Source organism: Octopus bimaculoides, chromosome 1, assembly GCF_046866305.1.
Source record: "Octopus bimaculoides isolate indiv1 chromosome 1, ASM4686630v1, whole genome shotgun sequence".
NCBI lineage: Eukaryota > Metazoa > Mollusca > Cephalopoda > Octopoda > Octopodidae > Octopus > Octopus bimaculoides.
In genome coordinates this window covers 161,507,206-161,527,888 of record NC_142928.1, presented here as the reverse complement: position 1 = coordinate 161,527,888, position 20,683 = coordinate 161,507,206, and the positions used below count along the sequence as shown (strand labels likewise).

Genomic DNA, 20,683 nt, shown 5'->3' with positions numbered 1-20,683 from the left:
AGCTACTCCTGCGCCTATAGCCACTCCTGCGCCTATAGCCACTCCTGCGCTTATGTATATTATATTTATTTATATATTTGTATACACACATGTATATTGTCTGATTATGGCAAGCACTTCGAGACTGACTTGGAAGTCACTGTTCAACCTTTTCCTTGTAAAAGTTAATAAATATGAATGCTACTAAAAGGTAATGGGTTGTTGGCACTCTGTCGCTTACGACGTCAAGGGTTCCAGTTGATCCGATCAACGGAACAGCCTGCTCGTGAAATTAACATGCAAGTGGCTGAGCACTCCACAGACACGTGTACCCTTAACGTAGTTCTCGGGGATATTCAGCGCGACACAGTGTGACAAAGCTGGCCCTTTGAATTACAGGCACAGCAGAAACAGGATGTAAGAGTGAGAGAAAGTTGTGGTGAAAGAGTACAGCAGGGTTCGCCACTATCCCCTGCCGGAGCCTCGTGGAGCTTTAGGTATTTTCGCTCAATAAACACTCACAACGCCCGGTCTGGGAATCGAAACCGCGAGTCCGCTGCCCTAACTACTGGGCCATTGCGCCTCCACAAAAGGTAGTGAGTAATCTCAGTTTAACGTTAAATTGCTATTATACATAACTCATATAAAAAGGAACACATACACACACACATGCACACACAAACACACACGTATGTATGATATGGAATATATGATTTGGAAGATGTTGATTATGAATATCAATTATAGAGCCGATAAAAAGTATTTCTGAAAATACATATATAGAAGAATTTCATACATGTAATATGCTGAGTTAAAAATCTTCGATTATCTGACAAACATTCACTCACTGGAAATGTTTAAAATGCAAAAGAAAAAAAAAATTACAAACAAGCAAGAGAAATTGCTTCAATAATATTAGCTAGTCGAACATAACTAAAGCGATCCGATTTTTAAAGCCATGTGGTGCAAAGCACCGCACGTTTCGATTTTCTTATACTTCCTCAGTGAAGAATTTTCAACTCAGCTGGTAAAACGAGGATTACACCTTTCAAGTACTTCTAAACAAGATCCAATTCTATCTGTGCCGTCCGAACTTTTCTGACGTTGTTATAGTTTGCGTTGGTTTACAAAAAATAAAATTTGAGTGTGTTTGTGTTAGAGTATGTGTGTATGTATGCATGTATGTACATACGTACGTATGTATGTATATATGTATGTATGTATGTATGTATGTATGTATGTATGTATGTGTATATATGTATATATATTTTTACAGTCAAACACACACATACACACTATTTGTCGCCAATGCTTTCACGGATAAGATTAGTTATATACCCCACCAAGAGAAAACGTTACTCCATTTTCTCTTGCGTAGGTAGGGTCTTCCTTAGTTGCGTCGATAAGCATTTCTCCGATACACACAAATACGTGAAGTCGCTGAGGTTCTCATTTAGCTGTGCAACCAATATAAAGACAATATTAGTGAGTACGTCCAAACCTAGAACAGAGGCAGGCTATTCATGCATCGGCAATGCCACATGCCCGCTAAATGGACAATGGAATTCAGAAACCATTGAATATGAAGCGGAGGTGGTGTCGAGTGATCCCAATGGTGCGACGAACGTACTGAAATATGTGGATGCAACAGATCTCTTCAGAACCAGATGCACCAACCACAAGTCCTCGTTTAATATGCAAGAGAGGCGTAATATTACAATTCGAGCGAGATATGTATGGGATATCGAAGAAAATGGCGGCGCATTGCGTCATCAAATAGAAGATAATAAAAAAGTCCAAACATTACTTTTACCATAGAAAAGAAAAGAATCATAGTAAAAACTGGCTGAGAGAAGAATCCTATTGGAAAACTCTCTTCACCCCAGTGCCTCACAAGTGAGGTTTTGTTTCTCTTCCTCCCTCATGAGCGCTGATGTACCTTAGCAAACTGGCTGACTGCACCATAAATATAAGCGTTGGCACTCCTCATCGATGTTTCCCCTCAGCTGTAATGTGGAAAATTAATAATAAGATTTTCCACACCTAACTACAAGTCTATACACGCTTGTGCACATACACGACGAGACATGATTTTAAAATTTACCCCTAACATCGCGTTTTCTCTCCCACGCTTACTTCAAATTCCGCCGAGGTCAACTTAAACTTTTATTCTTTCGACGTTGATAAATAAAATAGCAGTCCAGAATGATGGATTCTCGGAATCATTAAGGCAAGTGACTAAATGCCTTATTTGTGTCCTTACCGAATATTTACTTTCTAACAACAACGTTGACGAAAGGATAAATCAGCTTTTCTTTACTATGGACAACGTCGTTGTGGAGAAGAAACGCATGCATGCACAGCTATTTATCTCACACGCACACAGACACAGACACCAACGCGCACGCACAAATCCTTGCTCAGGCGTTCGAATTGCAGAAGCGTAGGCCATGGCAATTAATAAACCTGACAAACCAAACAGTACAACAAACAACGGTACAGACTCGTTCTTTCATCATAGTATAATTATATATGTATATACTGTATTCTTGTACATTTTTCTGTCACGTTGTTTCTTTTGCCTTGTTTGCTTGTGATACCACGCTGACGCAGACTACTCGAAATATCACTGGATTTCTGTCTATCTATCTATCTATCTATCTATCTATCTATCTATCTATCTATCTATCTATCTATCTATCTATCTATCTACCTATCCATCTATCTATCTACCTACCTAGATGATAGATAGATAAATAGATAGATTGATAAATAGCTATTTCTCTCTCTTCTTTCTCCTCTTTCTTTTCTCTCTCTCTCTTCTCTCTCCCTCACTCATACATACATGCATATTTCTATATGTGTATATAAGTCTATATAACAACTATGAGATAAAATGAGATATAGCCAGGCACACTAAATCGTTAACTGAGTGTGTGTGCGCACATGTGTGGTATGTGCGTGAGTATGCATGTGTGTGTATGTATGTGAGTATGCATGTGTTTGTATGTGTGTGTATGTAGGAGCAAGCAACAAAGTTGTTTCAATAAAATATCTTCAATTTCATTATATCTTTCTCTTTCTGCCTTTCTCTCTCTTTCTCTTTTTCCTTGGACTGTCCTCTCCACTATATGTAAAAATATATGTATATATAATATCTATATGTATATATATAAAAGTATATAAATATCTCTCTCTCTCTCTCTCTCTATATATATATATATATATATATATATATATATATATGTCTGTATGTGCACACACACACACGCACTCACACTACATACATACATGTATATATATATATATATATATATATATATATATATATATATATATACATATATATATATGTATATATATATATATATATATATGTATATATATATATATATATATATATATATATATATATATATATATATATATGTATATATATGTATATATATATATATGTATATATATGTATATATATATATATATATATATATATATATATATATATATATATATATATATATATATATGTGTGTATATATATATATATATATATATATATGTATATATATATATATATATATATATATATATATATATATATATATATATATATATATATATATATATATATATATATATATATATATATATATATATATATATATATATATATATATATATATGTATATAATGTTTACGTGTATGTCTGTGTACTTGTGTGAAAACTCACACACAAACGCATATATATATATATAAATTATATTGCGCACGTATATTATTTGCATTATTGCGTGCGTATGTAGATGTGTGTTTCTTTAAATATCTGTGTCTGTGTATGAGTGAATGCGCGCGATTTTATGTGCGTATCTCTCCCTTTTTTCCCCCCCACCACCATTATCAAATAGATAGATAGATAAATAGATATTGTCTTGCTGCAACTCTACTATTTTCTGTTGGTGCCACTATGAAGGTAAAAACGTCAACTCTGTAAGAATGACGCCATGCATCTTCGTTTCTGTTCCCCACCGACCTATCGAATATATTACAAGTCACCGATACAGCCAGTCATCGACTAACGCCAACGTGTCTCGTTCGTTTCCTTTGCTCTTCAAACCTCCATTCCCCCACTCCGTGGAATTAAATGTATAAGCTTTTGTGTGTGCGTGTGCATACGTGTGTGTGTGTACACAAAGGTGTATGTGTTTGTTTCTTTGTGTGTATGTGCGTGTATATGCGCCTTTCAATACGTATGCTTTTCTTTTTTTTTCGTCCACTTGTGTGTAAGTTCAGATGGGCTAGCATATGAGCGGTTGTTTGAATGCAAACATATATAGATTATAAATGAATTTATGCATAATAATAATAATAATAATAATAATAATAATAATAATAATAATAATAATAATAATAATAATAATGGTAACAACAACAGCAAGCAGCAGCAGCAACAACGACAACAATAATAATGGTAATGTTGTTAATGATGATGGTGATGGTGACGACGACGGCGATGATGATGATAATGATGATGATGATGATGATGACGATGATGACGACGATGATGATGATGATGATGATGATGATGAAGGTGGTGGTGATGATGAGAAAGCTAACCACGATAATAAATATAATAATAGTAAATAGTAAATAATAATAGATGGATGTAAGTTCAGGTCTGTGTTCAGAGATGTCATGTTCACATAGGGAATCTAATAGGCATTCAATGGATATGTACAGAGGAAACACTCACACACACACACACACACACACACACACACACACACACACACACACACACACACACACACACACACACACACACACACAAGAAAACACGCACATGCATAAACACACACATACACACAAAAACACGCACGCATGCACACGCACACACACACACACACAAACACACATACACACACGCACATGCATAAAGACACACATACACACAAAAACACGCGAGCACTCATAATTGTAGATCATGTGTAACCCGAATACAGCAGTCCGTATATATACCTGATCTGATCAATAAATATCCGGACTGTTGCCATAGAAACGAAGCTAAAGCACGCAGAGTAACGCCGCTTGCCAAAAAGATTGACCTTGAACTCTGCTGTGCATGTGCACTAAGTTTTAACATTCTAGTTAACTTCCGCTGTTTACAGCAGTGCTTAGAAGGAAGGTGTTTAGCGTGTGATTGTCGCATTAACCATAACAGAGTAAGTTGAGCAGAGAATCTGCATCAAATTTTGCCAAAAGCTTGTCAATACGTGCTCAGAGGCCTACGCAAAGTTTTCAAAACGTTTTCATCGTTCTCAACATAATCAAGGAGATCTTGTGCAATTGAAACCCGAGTGACTTTTTGGTCAGCTGAATGCAGTTTTGGTACAAACTTGGCAGACATGCGTCTCATACTCGAATCTTCAGTGATTATGGACTGAACTGAACCGTAACTAATCTGCACATCTTCTGATAACTCACGGATGGTGATTCGACGATTTCCCCTCACAGTTGCACGTACAACTGCGATGTTTTCTCAGTTCTGCTGGTTGCAGGGTCTCCCAGAACATTCGTCGATATCGACATTTTTCGGCCATCTTAGAAAGGTCTGGTGTATCTTACGCAAGAGTGTGTCTTATGCATGAGACGCCGACAGATACGATATATACATATACACGTACAACATACATACATACATACATACATACATACATACATACATACATACATACATGCATACATGCATACCCTCCCCCCACACATACATCTTCTCGACTTTCGACCGAGTTCCGTTCCGACTGACAAGTATGTCGTATGTTGGATTTATATTTTTCAACACTATTTTCATTCAAACGGGTTATAAAATTATAAAGAAATTTAATCCATAATTCTTGTACATAATGTGAAAACTACATAATATGTACTCTTACTGTAAGCAAAAATAACAATCTGAAATTAATGTTTTGTCCATAATCAGTAAAATCTTGAAAGGGATACCTCTCTCCGCACAATATCCCCGTGCCTGGGGAATGAAGCAGTTCATGAACCAGTCTTCGAACAGTGCTTGTGTCAACCAAGCTTTACGGTTTGAATGGTAGTAAATGGGCAGTGTATGCGTGTTGATATTCTTAAATGCACAAGAGTTTTCCGAATGATAGATTAGGAAAGGCTTCAGCTTAAAACCTGCAGCATTACCACCAAGCAACTAAGTTAACCTATCCTTAAAAGTTTTGAATTCTGGCATCCTTTTCTCTTCGTGGACTATGTACATGCGAGTAGGCATTCGTTTCCATTGCAAGCCGGTTTCATCTACGTTGAATATTTGTTTCTCGTAGATAACCTTTTTCTTCCATTAATTCGTCAAAACTATCAACGCATTTTTTGGGTTCCATCTTCATCTGCACTTCCTGCTTCTCCTGTGAAACGTACATTATACAAAGCCAATCTTTTTTAAAAAACACAGAAAGCACCCACTACTAGCCTGAAAATATTGTGCGTAATTGTCTCCGGAGCGTGATTTTAAAGTCTGAAACAGACTTCTAGCCTTTGTTTGCACTGTGAGAAAGTTCATGGGTGTTTTTTTTTTTCTGTATTAAATCTTCCATCCACATGAATAACAATTTATCCATTTCATGGATAGGTCCCTGACGTTGTTTGGCTAAAATTGTAGACTTCAGAGGTGCAGAACCTTTCACAGCTTCACAAATTCTTCCTTTGTCTTTAAGTATCGTTGACACAGTGGAATGCAATAACTTCAAGTCATGTGCTATTGTATTCACCTTCTTTCCGCCTTCATACTGCCGGATAATCTTCATTTTACAGTCTAAATCAATAGCCTTCCTTGACTTCTTAGATGGCGCATCTGTAGATGAAAACATTTTCCTTTTACCAGTCATTTTAGGGGTATTTCAGATACAATTGTAACAAATCCAGACACAACTGAAACTTGAGAGACAGTGGCAGGCAGTAGTAGCTTGGGTCTGAGGGAGGACTGCGTTGCCAGGTGCTGCCATAGTTATCGTACACTGGTATTACTTTTACATTACCCTCTCGAATTCCATGGAGTCTTGCCATTTCCACTTTCAATTCGGAGTACTTGGTGTTGTTGTTGTTGTTGTTGTTGTTGTTGTTGTTGTTGTTGTTGTTGTTGTTGTTGTTGTTGTTGTTGTTGTTGTTGTTGTTGTTGTTGTTGTTGTCTTTATTATTATTATCGTTATCATTATTATTATCCTTATTATTATCATTGCCGAAAATACAAGTTATACCTAGGAGCTTCATCAAGGTCACTTGACTAGCTGAAACTGCATCTAAATTTCCAACGAATCACACCCTATCTGCAGATTTAATGAAACAAGGCAGCTGAAAATACTATATATAGATATCGTATATCTAAAGGCGCGTGACTTAATGTTGCACTCGTGATCGCAAGATCCAAGTTTCGATTCCCAGACCGGCAGTGCGCTGTGTTCTCATGCAAAATACTTACCCCAGTCTACTCAGCCGTAAATGGATAGCCCTGCGGTCTGCCTGATTAGCTAGAGTTGTGGTATCATTCGAAAGCTACAACAATGCGAGTAAGCGCATTGTGACCAGTGGTGGATAACAACAGCCGATAGTTTGGTCGATACAATGATACAGTGATATTTAAGTTATACGTAGATATACACACATGATCATGAGATCCCGGATACAATCTAAATGCATGGCATTTTGAGCAAGTCTCTAAGCTTTGGGTTGCTCCAACTCTTGTGAATAAAATTCGGTAAATCGATATTGTGTGGAAGCCCGTCTGTTATATTGTACCTCTATTGCCAAAAAGTCCAACCTTGTCAATTAATGTGTCACATTGATTCGTTTTGAGAATTACGTTAAGTGTAATTGTATTCGTAGAAATACTCATTCACTTTCATGTTAACTTAACGAGTAAGTCATTTGGTTTAACAAACAGGTGTATGTCCATTAACCTACTTATTAATGGGCTAAGTAGGCAAAGTAATTAAAGAGACAAAATGGCTGTACGTAGTCAAATGTCGAGTATTGGTCCATTAATATTTTAACCAAAACAATAACCAATAGACATTCCTGATCTCACATATAACAATATAACTTTCGGGGAGAAAAGGGGGCAGAATGGAAGGCGTTTAACTTAATGAAAGATGTGTTCAAAGAAAAGTTGGACAACATCCTACTGCTAGTTTCTTTTTTTTTCAATAGCACTATGCTATCTGCGCTCTTATACGCAAGTGAGATGTGGGCTATTACGTAGTAGGAAGAACATCGATTAGCTACGACGCAAACCTAAGATCCATGCTAGGAATATCATTACAAGAGCACATTCAAAACGAGATAATTCGAGAACGGAGCGGAGTAAACGAGGTTTAAACGCTAAATACATTTTGGGATGCAACAACATATTCTTTTATTCTTTTATACGTTTTAGTCCAATGACTGTGGCCATACTGGAGCACCGCCATTATGTAACCAAACTTTTATTTTGTTTTTTGAAGTGTGTTAAATTTGACGGAGATTGTTGCCAGTGGGCAGTTTAGCTTAATGATAGAGTATTCAGACGGTATCCGAGGGGTGCATGTTCGAGTCCCTTGGCTGTCTCTTGACAACCCCCTTTCTGTCTTATAAGGGTAATAATACCCAATCTTTCTGCTGTTTTCACGACTATACTGCATTTGAAATATTACCTTCTTGTCGTCTGTACAATACAATATACATTCAACGCTTCTAAAAACAAAATAAAGTTTGTTTGCATATGTTGTTGTTATATAAATATATACAATTACCAAATCAAGGTTTCTCAAAGTAGAGTACACATATCTTTAGGGGCACACTAAAGAAATTGCGGGGGCACTTGAGGTTTGTAAACAACACTGAAATTTTGAACTTATCACAACCAACTAATGCAGTTTGTGCATCTAGAAAATGTGTGGTCATAAATTTTATTGTACACATACATTTATCGTGCTGAAGAAAGGTATTCAGCAATATCTTAGCCCCCCCCCCCAAAAAAAAACACACAAAAAAAAAATTTCGTGCAAGTCTCTTAACTGAGAATGATATGTAAGTGTACCTCTCTGACACTTTATCTAGAGTTGAGCTATAGTAAGGAAGGGTCAAGCTGAACCTTGGCATTAAAAGCTCAGCATTGTATTAAAAAAAAAATACAAGGCCGGAAATTTTAGAGAAGAGAACAGGCGACTATATCAATCTTATTATTTGACTGGGACTTTATTTTACCGATCCCAAAAGGATGAAGGTCAAGATTTGAAATCTTTAAATTAGATTAATAACAAATAACTCGTCTAATGTCTGTTCTCTGGTGTCCAATCATTTCACGCTATATTTCTTCACATGGAGTACGCCAACACCAGAAGGGCTACACCGAATGAAAATGCTTGAAATTCCCTGTACTGTATTTCAGTTAACCATAGAAAGTAACCCACCGCGATATAATATTCTCATATAATGAGCTGTGCCCCTTACAACTTGTTCCAGAAAACAGTACTAGAAATTTCACGTGTTGGCAGCGTATATGTTGTAGATACTTTAGTAACTGCATGAATTTTATCGACTGATGACTTCAGAACTTGAAGCGTCGATGTGTTTTCGCTGACGAACTATACGTTATTACACGCACACACACACACACACACACATCTATATATGCATATGCTTACATGTACCTATATGTGTATAAAATTGATTTAAGGAGAGAAAGAATATATTATGATAACCCCTATTTGTTTTAACTTTAGATTAAGCACTTTCAATGTTAACTTCCATAATCAGAACGAGGCTATTTTAAAATCACGACATTTCAACAGTTTACAATAATCTCTAATCTCTACGTTAAAACCTCAATAATTTTCAACAAAATGTTCTCTCCATTACCTGCTTATTACACTGATGTATATATTTATATGCCTATGTCTACCTGAAGAAATTTTTCTATCCGGAGTAAAATACACATATTTATTTTTATTTTACTTATTTTTGTTTTTTTGTATGTATTTGATTTTTCTTTTGCTATCTCATCGTCTATCGTATGAGATATATTTATATAACCGTTCTGTATTTTCTGTAATTTGATATTGTATTAATTATAGATACATAGATACGTATATATATATATATATATATATATATATATATATATATATATATATATATATATATATATATATATATATATTCTTTTATTCTTTTACTTGTTTCAGTCATTTGACTGCGGCTATGCTGGAGCACCGCCTTTAGTCGAACTAATCGACCCCAGGACCTATTCTTTATAAGCCTAGTACTTATTCTATCGTTGTTTTTTGTCGAGCCGCTAAGTTACACACACACACACACACACACACACGCACGTGCACGCACACACACACACACACGCACGTGCACGCACACACACACACACACACACGCACACACACACACACACACACACACACACACACATATATATATATATATATATATATATATATATATATATATATATATATATATATATATATATATATATATATATATATATGCGGCAAGCTGACAGAATCGTTAACACGCCAGCAAAATGCATAGTGGCATTTTGTCCGTCTTTATGTTTTGAGTTCAAATTCCACCAAAGTCGAATTTGCCTTTCATCTTTTCGGAGTCAATAAAATAAATACCAATTAAACATTGGGCTCAATGTCATCAACTACATCCCTCCTACCAAATTTCAGGCCTTGTACCAAAAACTAAAAGATTATTATTAGTTTTTTGCAGATTCTTAATTACTGATATTCAAAACAGAATTTCGAAATCTATCAAAACAGTAATTAAAAAGAAATTAGAGGTGGGATAAAAGTAAATAAATATATAAAATCCATACTAAGAAGAGTAAGTTCTATTAAGTCTTCTTGGTAGGGTCAGTCGAGTTTGGGTTGTTGGGAAGATAGTTAAAAATAAAAATTCTTTCTAATATAGGCACAAGGTCTGAAATGTTGCGGGTGGGGGTTAGTCGATTACTCGATTCTGCCAACTCTTCGCCTTCGTTGAAAATATAATAAAAGGTAAATCAATTAAATGAAAATATCTTGGCATTGAAGGATAGCTTTGTTATTTAAACGTTACTACATAGCTTTACCAAGTGCTAATATATACTTTGATTAATTCTTTGTATTATGTCTTTAATCACAATCTGGCTACATTGAGTCACAATGCTCTAACAAATATATGAGAAATAGTCTTATACCAAAGATAAATATAAGAAGATTAGCAGAAATCTGATCAATTTTACAACCTATTTCTGGTTCTTCAACTGAATTTCCAGTAGACTGGGAATAATAAATGTTTACATATGGAGGAGCTTAAGCTCGGAGGTGACAATCTAAACTGACAGCTGTCAAGCAATCTCTACCATCCCAATGGTGTATTGCTGACAGCTGACACTCTTATCCAATGGCCTCCCCATGGATAATGGGAAATGTCCTTCATCTTAGAGTGTAACGCTAAAAAATAAAAATAATCTAAATTTGAAACAGTAAATGTGACAATCAAGACAACGTTTGTGTTTCATTTTACTGCAGATTCATGGGAAGAAGCTAAAAAGAAAAATAATTCAATGAAAATTTGTTGAGAAATTCACAAGAAAAAAAAAAAAAGAAGATTGCAATTTAGTCGTGTCGCAATTAGATTTCTGTTTATCTAATGTTCTCAAATGCTACTTTTCAATTTGTTTTTAACGTATTGCTTGTATAAATTCGCAGTGTTTCATTATATAAACATGGGAGTTAGAAAACAGAATAGCAAATTTCTGATTGCCGAAAGAAATGTACTTCAAGATTTAAAAATAGCTATACATATTACCACATTCTCGCAAAAATAAAAACTCATTTTTATATAAGTACGCCTGCTTAGAAAACCATACCAGCGTTGAGCCAATGAGAAAACTCTACGCGGTCGCGCAATCTACAAGAAGTAACTACCAAACCTCCCTCGAGTCAAACTGCTAAAAAAAGACACATATACTTGTCTGGATAATATAAAAGAAACGGATAGTCATTTGTCTATTGATCTGTATTTAAAAACAGCAATAGTTTTGACACTTCATCTGATTACGTTCAAAATTTTGTGGTTTCTTCACATTCGAAATGCGAAGGACAACAGAAGCGGCTGGGAGCGATAGATATCTCTTGGTGCTGAGTTCATGAACGGCATGAGATGGCTTGGATAATTATTCATTTTTGCAGTGTAGATAAAATAAGTATAGTCAAGTTAAAGACTCCGTTTAACCGGTCGTTCCTCGTATGCTAAATGTGAGGCCTTGTGTCCAGAGTAGGAAAATCATGAAGGATATTCGTTTCATATTCTGCAGCTGACTTGAACGTCGAGAAATCGTTGAATAAGCAAGCATAAGTAGCAGACGAATATTTTACCATTTAAACAACTAATAAATTATGCAGCATACATAATATTAACTTCAAATAATGGCACAAGGCCAGCAACTTCGGAGGATGGAGTAAGTCGATTACACCGTTCCCGGTGATCAACTGGTAGTTATTTTATCGATTTCAAAAAGATGAAAGGCAAAGTTGACCTCGACGGCATTTGAACTCAGAACATAAAGACGAACGAAATGCCGCTAAGCATTTTATCCGGCATGCTAACGATTCTGACAGCTCACTGCCTTTGTAGCATACATAAAATTGAACTTATTCATTCTATGTAGAATAAAACTCATCAAATTAATTTTAAAATGTTAAATATTTGATCCATTTCATTTGAATCACTTAAAATCCTTTAATACTTTACATTTCTGAAAGATTTATCGCGTGATAACTTTTCACAACATGAATTATTTGAAAGTAAGAAGAAATTTTCATGTCTTTGAGCATCGTGCAAAATTTTGTAGTTTGTGACACAAAAAATGATGGTTGTCGCAAGCGATATATGTCGCAAACAGTATTTTGATTAATATAACTTTTCGGCGTTTCATTGCATTATATACACGTATTTTGTTTGCCAGATATGATACAATTATTAGTATTTTTGCTTTACTATAAATTTCAGGGTTATATTATATGTTTTTAATATAAGAATTCATTTATGCTATTTTTTAAAATAGCACTTTCCAAACTTGGTTCCAACCTCGGGATTCAAACAGGGAGTAACTTTAATCAATCGTTCTGATAGAATGTATGAGCAAGTGAGTCGGAATATCAGAACAATAGTTATAGGTTATGCCGTCTTAAAACATTGGCACACTGGGCAGTTTCCCAGAGCCTCACGAGTTTAGGGGTCTAATTTTAATTGTGGCACGTTAGCAATGAATAAATACCATAAAGCCCCAGTACTCTGATTTACCCACAATCCTATAATGCTGCTAAGACGGCCTTGGTTATAAGTTGGCTCAACAATTAATTCTAATTTATAGTTTGCTTGTGGTTTCATTTCATATAGCTCTGTACATACGAGGCTTCAAATTTGGAGGATATGAACATAGTCGATTAAATTGACTCAGTTACTTTATTTCATCAATTCCGAAATGATGAAAGTTAGGGGTGACTGCAGCAGATTTTGGTCAGAGAAGGCAAAGAGTTGTAATAAAGTTAAAACCGACATTGGGTGAACACATTCTAGTGACATACATTTAAAAATGTTGAAATCAACCAAGTAACAGCTAAATTTTGTGAGTATAACTTATTAACAGAGGCTGTGTCAACAGCAGTTACCTAAAACAATAGTTCTCAGGCTTTGAAGTACAACTTTTAATCAAGATTTAGGTACTGCGAAAATATGTCAAAGTACATTATAATCACGATATTTTTTCCTATAATAATATAATAGTTGTCGGTCAATAAGACACGGAAGGAAAAGTAAATACCACAACTAAAATCCATCGTATTCATTATCATTTACTTTATAAGAAGGAATTTTAAATAGTTTCAGAATAATAATTGATATACACCACCGAATGAAAAAAACTGTATCCAACTTGCTATTTCATGGAAACAGAAGACGTTGTGGTAACGGTATTGGGAACGGAGAGAAATAGTGTATTTATGTTGGGAAAGTAAATCTACAAAAGAGGCAAATATCCTCTTGATAAATACGATCCAAGTTGTTTGCGTACATAGCAGAAAATTGTCGCGTGCGCGCGCATTCATATACACTCATACATATGACTTCAGACTTTTGAAACTTTCGAAAGAACGTGAAATAATTCTTTTTTGGAATATTGGTTACTTAAGCACATCACATAAACCAATAAATAATGATTTCAAATTTTCACGCAAAGCCAGCAATTCCAAGGGCAGTGGCTAAATTGATTACATCGATTCCAGTGTTCAACTGGTACTTATTTCATCGAACCCGGAAAGATGAAAGACAAAGTCAACTTCGGCGGAATTTGAACTCAGAACGTAAAGACAGATGAATTGTCGCTTAGCATTTCGCCCAGCGTGCTAACAATCCTACCAGCTTGCCGCCTTAAAGCTAAAAATAATGGTTTCAAATTTTGCCACAAGGGCAGCAATTTTGAGGGAGGGATGAGTCGATTACATCAACCCCAATGTTTAACGGGTACTTACTTATTTTATCGACCCCAAAAACATGAGAGGTAAAGTCGACCTCGGTGGAATTTGAACTCAGAACGTACGAAATACCGTTAAGCATTTCGTCCGGTGCGCTAACGATTCCGCCAGCTTGCTGCCTTACTTAAAGCTAAAATTAATAGAATGTAAATATTGGGTTGGAAAAAAACCCTTTTGGAAAGAATAAGACGACAGGCTGCCTATATATAAACACTTGAATATGCACCGTACCATAAATAAATCGATGTCGACAACGAATTGATATTCGGGAGTCTACAATCCCTTCTATGTTTGTCGAGTAATCTATGGAGAAGGCGCGTGATTGGCTGTTTACCGAAATCTCTTACCACTCCCATTAAGTTTAACTAAATGAGTGTTTTCCTTCTATTTCATAATCCCTGGATAATCATTGCAACATAAAGTTCGATATCTGGCAGTTTATGAAGTTGTTTAATAACCTATGATATGGATTTTTTCCTACTTTGAAAATGTACGAACTGCGTAAATACACACGCGCGTGCATGTGTTGTCTGTGTGTGTTTGTGTGGTGAACTCTTCTGTTGTAAACGACAGATGGTGATCCCATAAATTCTTGCTGAACAACCTGCACATATGATTTGTTTATAGTGGTCAAAACGATCAAAATTTTGTGGTCACTCTCTTCATCCAATCGACATTGCCTGTGTAGGTGCACGGTGTACCACACGTCAGATAGTGACTTGATCGTAGAGTAGCGTGAAATGAAGTGTTTTGCTCAAGAACACAGCGCATTGCCCGGTCTAGGAATCAAAATTACGAACGCAAGATCGTGAATGCAACACCCTAAATACTAGGCCACGCGCCTTCTCTACAAATGTTAAGCTCTACAATCTCTAGTGATTGCTCATTGAGACGTCACATTGCAAAGACTACAAACATGGGTTCTGTAGAATATCGGCAATTAATACTAAAGGGGAATCTTAGAATCTTTGCAATGTGAGGTCCCAAAGAGAAATCATTAGAGACTGCAGAGATTTTGATTGGTTTAGTTTTGTTGTTTTAAATGAAGAGAGATGATAGTGTCAGGCAATTTTGGTGGTAAGTGTAGTTAACGCGTCTTTTATAGAATAGATGAGCTTGTCTTATTTCCGTTTGAAGATACTTATGGGGTCACTTTTCAAGGAGATAGTACATGTATGTCGTAAAGCTTTTCGGTTACGGGTGGTTTACGCCTGTATGCGTAAAGTTAAAAAGTAAAGGATGATAACATCTGCGTAGGAATGTGTGTTGTGTGTAGATGTGTGTGTGTGTGTGTGTGTGTGTGTGTGTGTGTGTGCGTGTGTGTGTGTGTGTATGTGTGTGTGTGTGATAAGGAATACAGATGGAAGAGTATGCGAGATATAAATAAAGTTTGATGTTCACAAGCTTTGATAAAATGTGATGACAAATGTCATGTAAAAAGAGAAGTTATTTATTCAACTATCCAAAAGACGAATTTATTTTGCGAAAAATAAAACATCAGTGTGAGTGTGTCTCGTCATTGCAAATTAAGCTATGAGTTTAAAAAGTTACGATCGTATTCACTATGATTCATCTCACGTATTTATACATTTGATTCAGTCCATCTTAGAAAGACACCGGAATATTCAGTTGCTATTCGGAAAGAAAAGTAGCTTGCAAGTTTTGCAGTATACGAAGGAGTTATGCTATTTAAGTACACCTTATGGTATCTTAAAAACGTTACATTTATATGTAAATGTCCTTCTGTTGGTAGTGGGTGTCTTTAGGTGCTGTAAAAGTATTGTTGCTGTGCTACCCTGAACGATCCATTTAGGGGTTTTGAGTTTAAGGTTTGATTGTGTGAAGAATGTAGAGGTATATCAGCGGATGAATAGCTTCAGTCACCTGCTTAACGATTTCGGATGGACCAAAAGTAAAGCTCGTGTACGGTTAAGGGTAGTCAACGTAGAACTGGGAATCTTCGAGTAGTAGTCATATTCGGCGTACTAGAGGATCCAAGAATAAGATGTCTGCGTTGATTAGACAAAAGAAATATAAACTATAATTGCTGGGTAAAATTGAGTTTGGATATAAGAAACAGGCTGAGAGAACGTGTATAGTGTGTCAAGTAGATGAGGCTAGTCTTTTGAGACAGTTCAGAATAGTAAATGATTCGATGTTCGAGCAAGCCATATCAGTATGAAGAAGGTAGGGATTCAGAAAAGAAGTTGTGGATATTGAAGTGACCGAGCGTGAGATGAAGTTAAAAAGTTTCTTCAAGACAGAACGTGAGAGAGTTGAACAGTTGCTACTGGTTACAAGAATTTAGAAATTGTGCTAATTTTTGTTTTCAGCTGAAGTTAAATATAACATTTAAGAATTGAGAAATGCATGAATACCACATCATCATGTTTTACTGTTATCAATGTACATCGGTAAATGAGAAATCAACTTTTAATACATCCAAGATCTCAGTTTCCTTGTCGATTCCATTTTATGTCTTGTACACTTTTGTACAATCTGTTAGGTTATCAATTGACAAGGTGGGAATATTGACATATCGACTTGGTTTCTGCAGCAAAAAAAGTTTTCTTTAGAAGGTTGTAGTTAGCCTTAATAAAATAAGGATAGATATTTATTTATCCCACATACTATTGCGATAAATTGAATCAATTTATTGGCTTTTTGTGAGCAGAAAGATCTATCAACGAACGATCGATCCCATGGATTTAGGAGTTGGGAAATGTTTCACTCAAAATTACGTTTCGATTAGTACATACATACATACATACATACTTACACACTCATATATATATATATACATACAAACACGCATGCATATGTGTGCATGTATGTGTGGATGTATGTATACACATACATACATATATACGTACATAAGTATATATATATATATATATATATATATATATATATATATATATATATATATATATAAATACACGTGTATATAATATATATATATATATATATATATATATATATATATATATATATACTCACGCACACACGCATACGCATGCACACACACACAGATACGCACACCTTTAGCAAGGAGTTTCGACAGTCTTATCTATCATACTATACAATTTCGCTTTTTCTGTGTGTGTGTGTGTGTGTGTGTGTGTGTGTGTGTGTGTGTGTGCGTGTGTGTGGTTTCATTGAATTGGTAAGAAAGAAATTTTTATGAAGCGAGACATGAAGTCGATGGAATCTACCATCCCAGCTTACATCTAACCTCTTTATCTGAAAGAAACAAACGTGAAATGGATGTCAACGCTGACATGGTTGACATCTGAACTCCATCCAACTTAGACTGTAACAACTGCTTGTCATAAAGCATTCACTTCAGCAATTTTTTCCGTCAGTGTAATTTTCTCTGTTCTTGTAATTTCTTAATCAAAATTATAGAACCCGATAATGACGGTTTGTGAGGGGTACACCATTCATAAAATTGTTTCGTAATTTGTGAACTGATCAAGGCGGCGAGCTGGCAGAAACGTTAGCACGCCGGGCGAAATGCTTAGCGGTATTTCGTCTGCCGTTACGTTCTGAGTTCAAATTCCGCCGAGGTCGACTTTGCCTTTCATCCTTTCGGGGTCGATAAATTAAGTACCAGTTACGCACTGGGGTCGATGTAATCGACTTAATCCGTTCGTCTGTTCTTGTTTGTTCCCTCTCTGTTTAGCCCCTTGTGGGCAATAACGAAATAGGTATTTAATCTGTCTTTATGTACTGAGTTCAAATTCCGCCGAAGTCGACTTTGCCTTTCATCCTTTCGGGGTCGATAAATTAAGTACTAGTTGCGTACTGGCGTCGACCTAGTCGACTGCCCCCCCCCCCTCCCCAAAAATTTCGGGCCTTTTGCCTAGAGTAGGAAAGAATTTGTGAACTGATCCAAAGAAATAGGCAAGCTGGCAAAATCGTTAGCACACCGGGTAAAATACTTAGCGGCATTTCGTCCGTCTTATGTTCTGAGTTCAATTTCCGCCGAGGTCGACTTTGCCCTTCATCGTTTCGGGGTCGAAAATAAGTACCACTTGTGCACTGGGGTCGATGTAATCGATTAACCCACTCTCCAGAAATTGCTGGCCTTGTGCCAAAATTTGAAAACAATAAGTGAATTGATCCAAAGGAAGCAAACTGGCAGAATCGTTATTACGCCAGGTAAAATGCTTAGCCACATTTCGTCCGTCTTTACGTTCTGAGTTCAAATTTCACCGTGGTCGATAAAATAAGTACCAGTTGGGATCGATGTAATCAACTTATCCCCTCTCCGAAAATGCTGGATTTGTGCCAACATTTGAAATCACCATGTGAACTGATCCATTCAAATATGTATTATAATGAAAGAACTAGGAAAAATGTGTTAGACATTCACATTTATGAACAAAAGTAAGCTATTTTGCTCGAAGTGATAAAATATAGTAAAACATTAAATATTCGAAATTTATGTTCGACTATAGGTGATCAATAAAACAATGTATGATTGGGATATTATCGCTTCTGACTTCAGAGGAAGGCTTTTTTTTTTTTTGTTTTTAAAGTAAACTGAAATAGCTACGAACGAAACTGGAAACTATGTCCTCTGCTCAGTTTGCTGCTAAATTTCCTTAACTGAATAACGTTATCTACATATGGACTGAAATAATTCATACGTTTGGAAGTAAATAGAATAGAACTTTGGAAGATATAATGACAATTTTGTCAAATATCCTACTTGTTAAAAACTATTTTGTAGAAAATTGATATTTGCTTCTTAGCAAATCTTTTGCTCTTGATACGATGGTTTTTCTAGAGGCCAGACGATTGAGTGTTTAGTTTCAGATTTAAAATATATCTGTTTAACATTTTACTAGGCTAGAAACTTTGTAAGAACAAAGAAAATGATTGTTTCTTAAGGCAAAATACAATTATCTAGATAATACAATTCAAACGTTTCAATTTACTTCTCTTGTCAGTGCGGAAACTTCCATAGCAATTGATCAACAGAGAAACAATATCCAACAATAATAGGCTGCAGTGCATAATTGGATGGTCGGCGACAAAATGTAGAGATAAATTCAAACAAGATAAATTCGAGATCTTGTCTGAGGCCCCGTTGTAAAGTGCATGAACTTAAAACAACCTAATATCATACGTGAAGTGATCCAAATACACATTTAGTAAAATAAAATGTACAAGATATTTCCAATGCTTCATATAAGAATACTTGTACCAAATATTATACAGTTTCGTTCGTTTTCTTTTAGTTTAGAGTGTTGTGCCTCTGTAAAAAGAAAGAAAGAGAAAAGGGAAGGAAGGAAGGAAAAGAAAGAGTAAGGCTTGCAAGGATATTGAAAATAACTAAAGGAGTAAAACCTTAGGCTGTAAGAAATGAATTTCTGATCTTTGAATATTTATCTTTTGGAGACACAACAATTGCACCATTGGATGTTAGGAAGTTAATAAGTCATAGGGCATTTAACTCACTTCTATTTAACGTAGTTGAAATCATGAAGATAAGTTCCAGCCTTATGATTGGTTAGTCTAGACTCGAGAATGAGTAACCTAATTACCCTTCACATGTCCATCTATAATGATGGAACATATTTTATTTGTACCTTTCCATTTTTTTTACGTGCTTCATTCATTGGTCTGCAGACATACTGGGTCGTAGCTTTGAAGGGTTTTAGTCGAACAAATAGACCCCCAGTATTTATTTATTCATTTAAAAACCTGGTGCTTATTCTATGGGTCACTTTTTACTTAACTGCTAATTTACAGGGATGTAAATAAACTAAAAGGGTTGCGGTGGAGAAACACAAAGACAAAGATGCACACACATATACGACTAGCTTCCATACAGTTTCCGTCTACCAAAGTCACTCACAAGTCATTGATCGGCCCAGGGATATAGTGGAAGACACTTGCCCAAAGCGCCGCAATGGTACTGAACCCGAAACCACATGGTTGCAAAGTGAGTGTCTTAAGTACACAGCCATACTTGCGCCTAAATTTGCCTGTTCTAGCCCCAGTTACTGGCTTTTAAAATGTGTTTCTTCATTATAAGATCACCTATACTTTCTTGGTGTCATAAGAGATTTATTTCCCAACTATATGGTTCCAGGTTCAGTCCCACT

The 20,683-nt window shown here is 35.7% G+C and overlaps 1 protein-coding gene across 1 annotated transcript; it reads right to left on the bottom strand.

Annotated features, from left to right (window-relative positions):
- Nucleotides 1–6,518: 6,518 nt before the first annotated feature.
- On the bottom strand, nucleotides 6,519–6,875 carry LOC106884404 (putative CENPB DNA-binding domain-containing protein 1). The gene has a single exon (XM_014935767.2). It carries the CDS (start codon nucleotides 6,873–6,875, stop codon nucleotides 6,519–6,521), a length of 357 nt encoding a protein of 118 aa, XP_014791253.2.
- Nucleotides 6,876–20,683: the final 13,808 nt, after the last annotated feature.

What these genes read in the sequence shown, in the direction of transcription:
- LOC106884404 (XM_014935767.2), bottom strand. Translation starts at nt 6,875, where the DNA reads ATGACTGGTAAAAGGAAAATGTTTTCATCTACAGATGCGCCATCTAAG.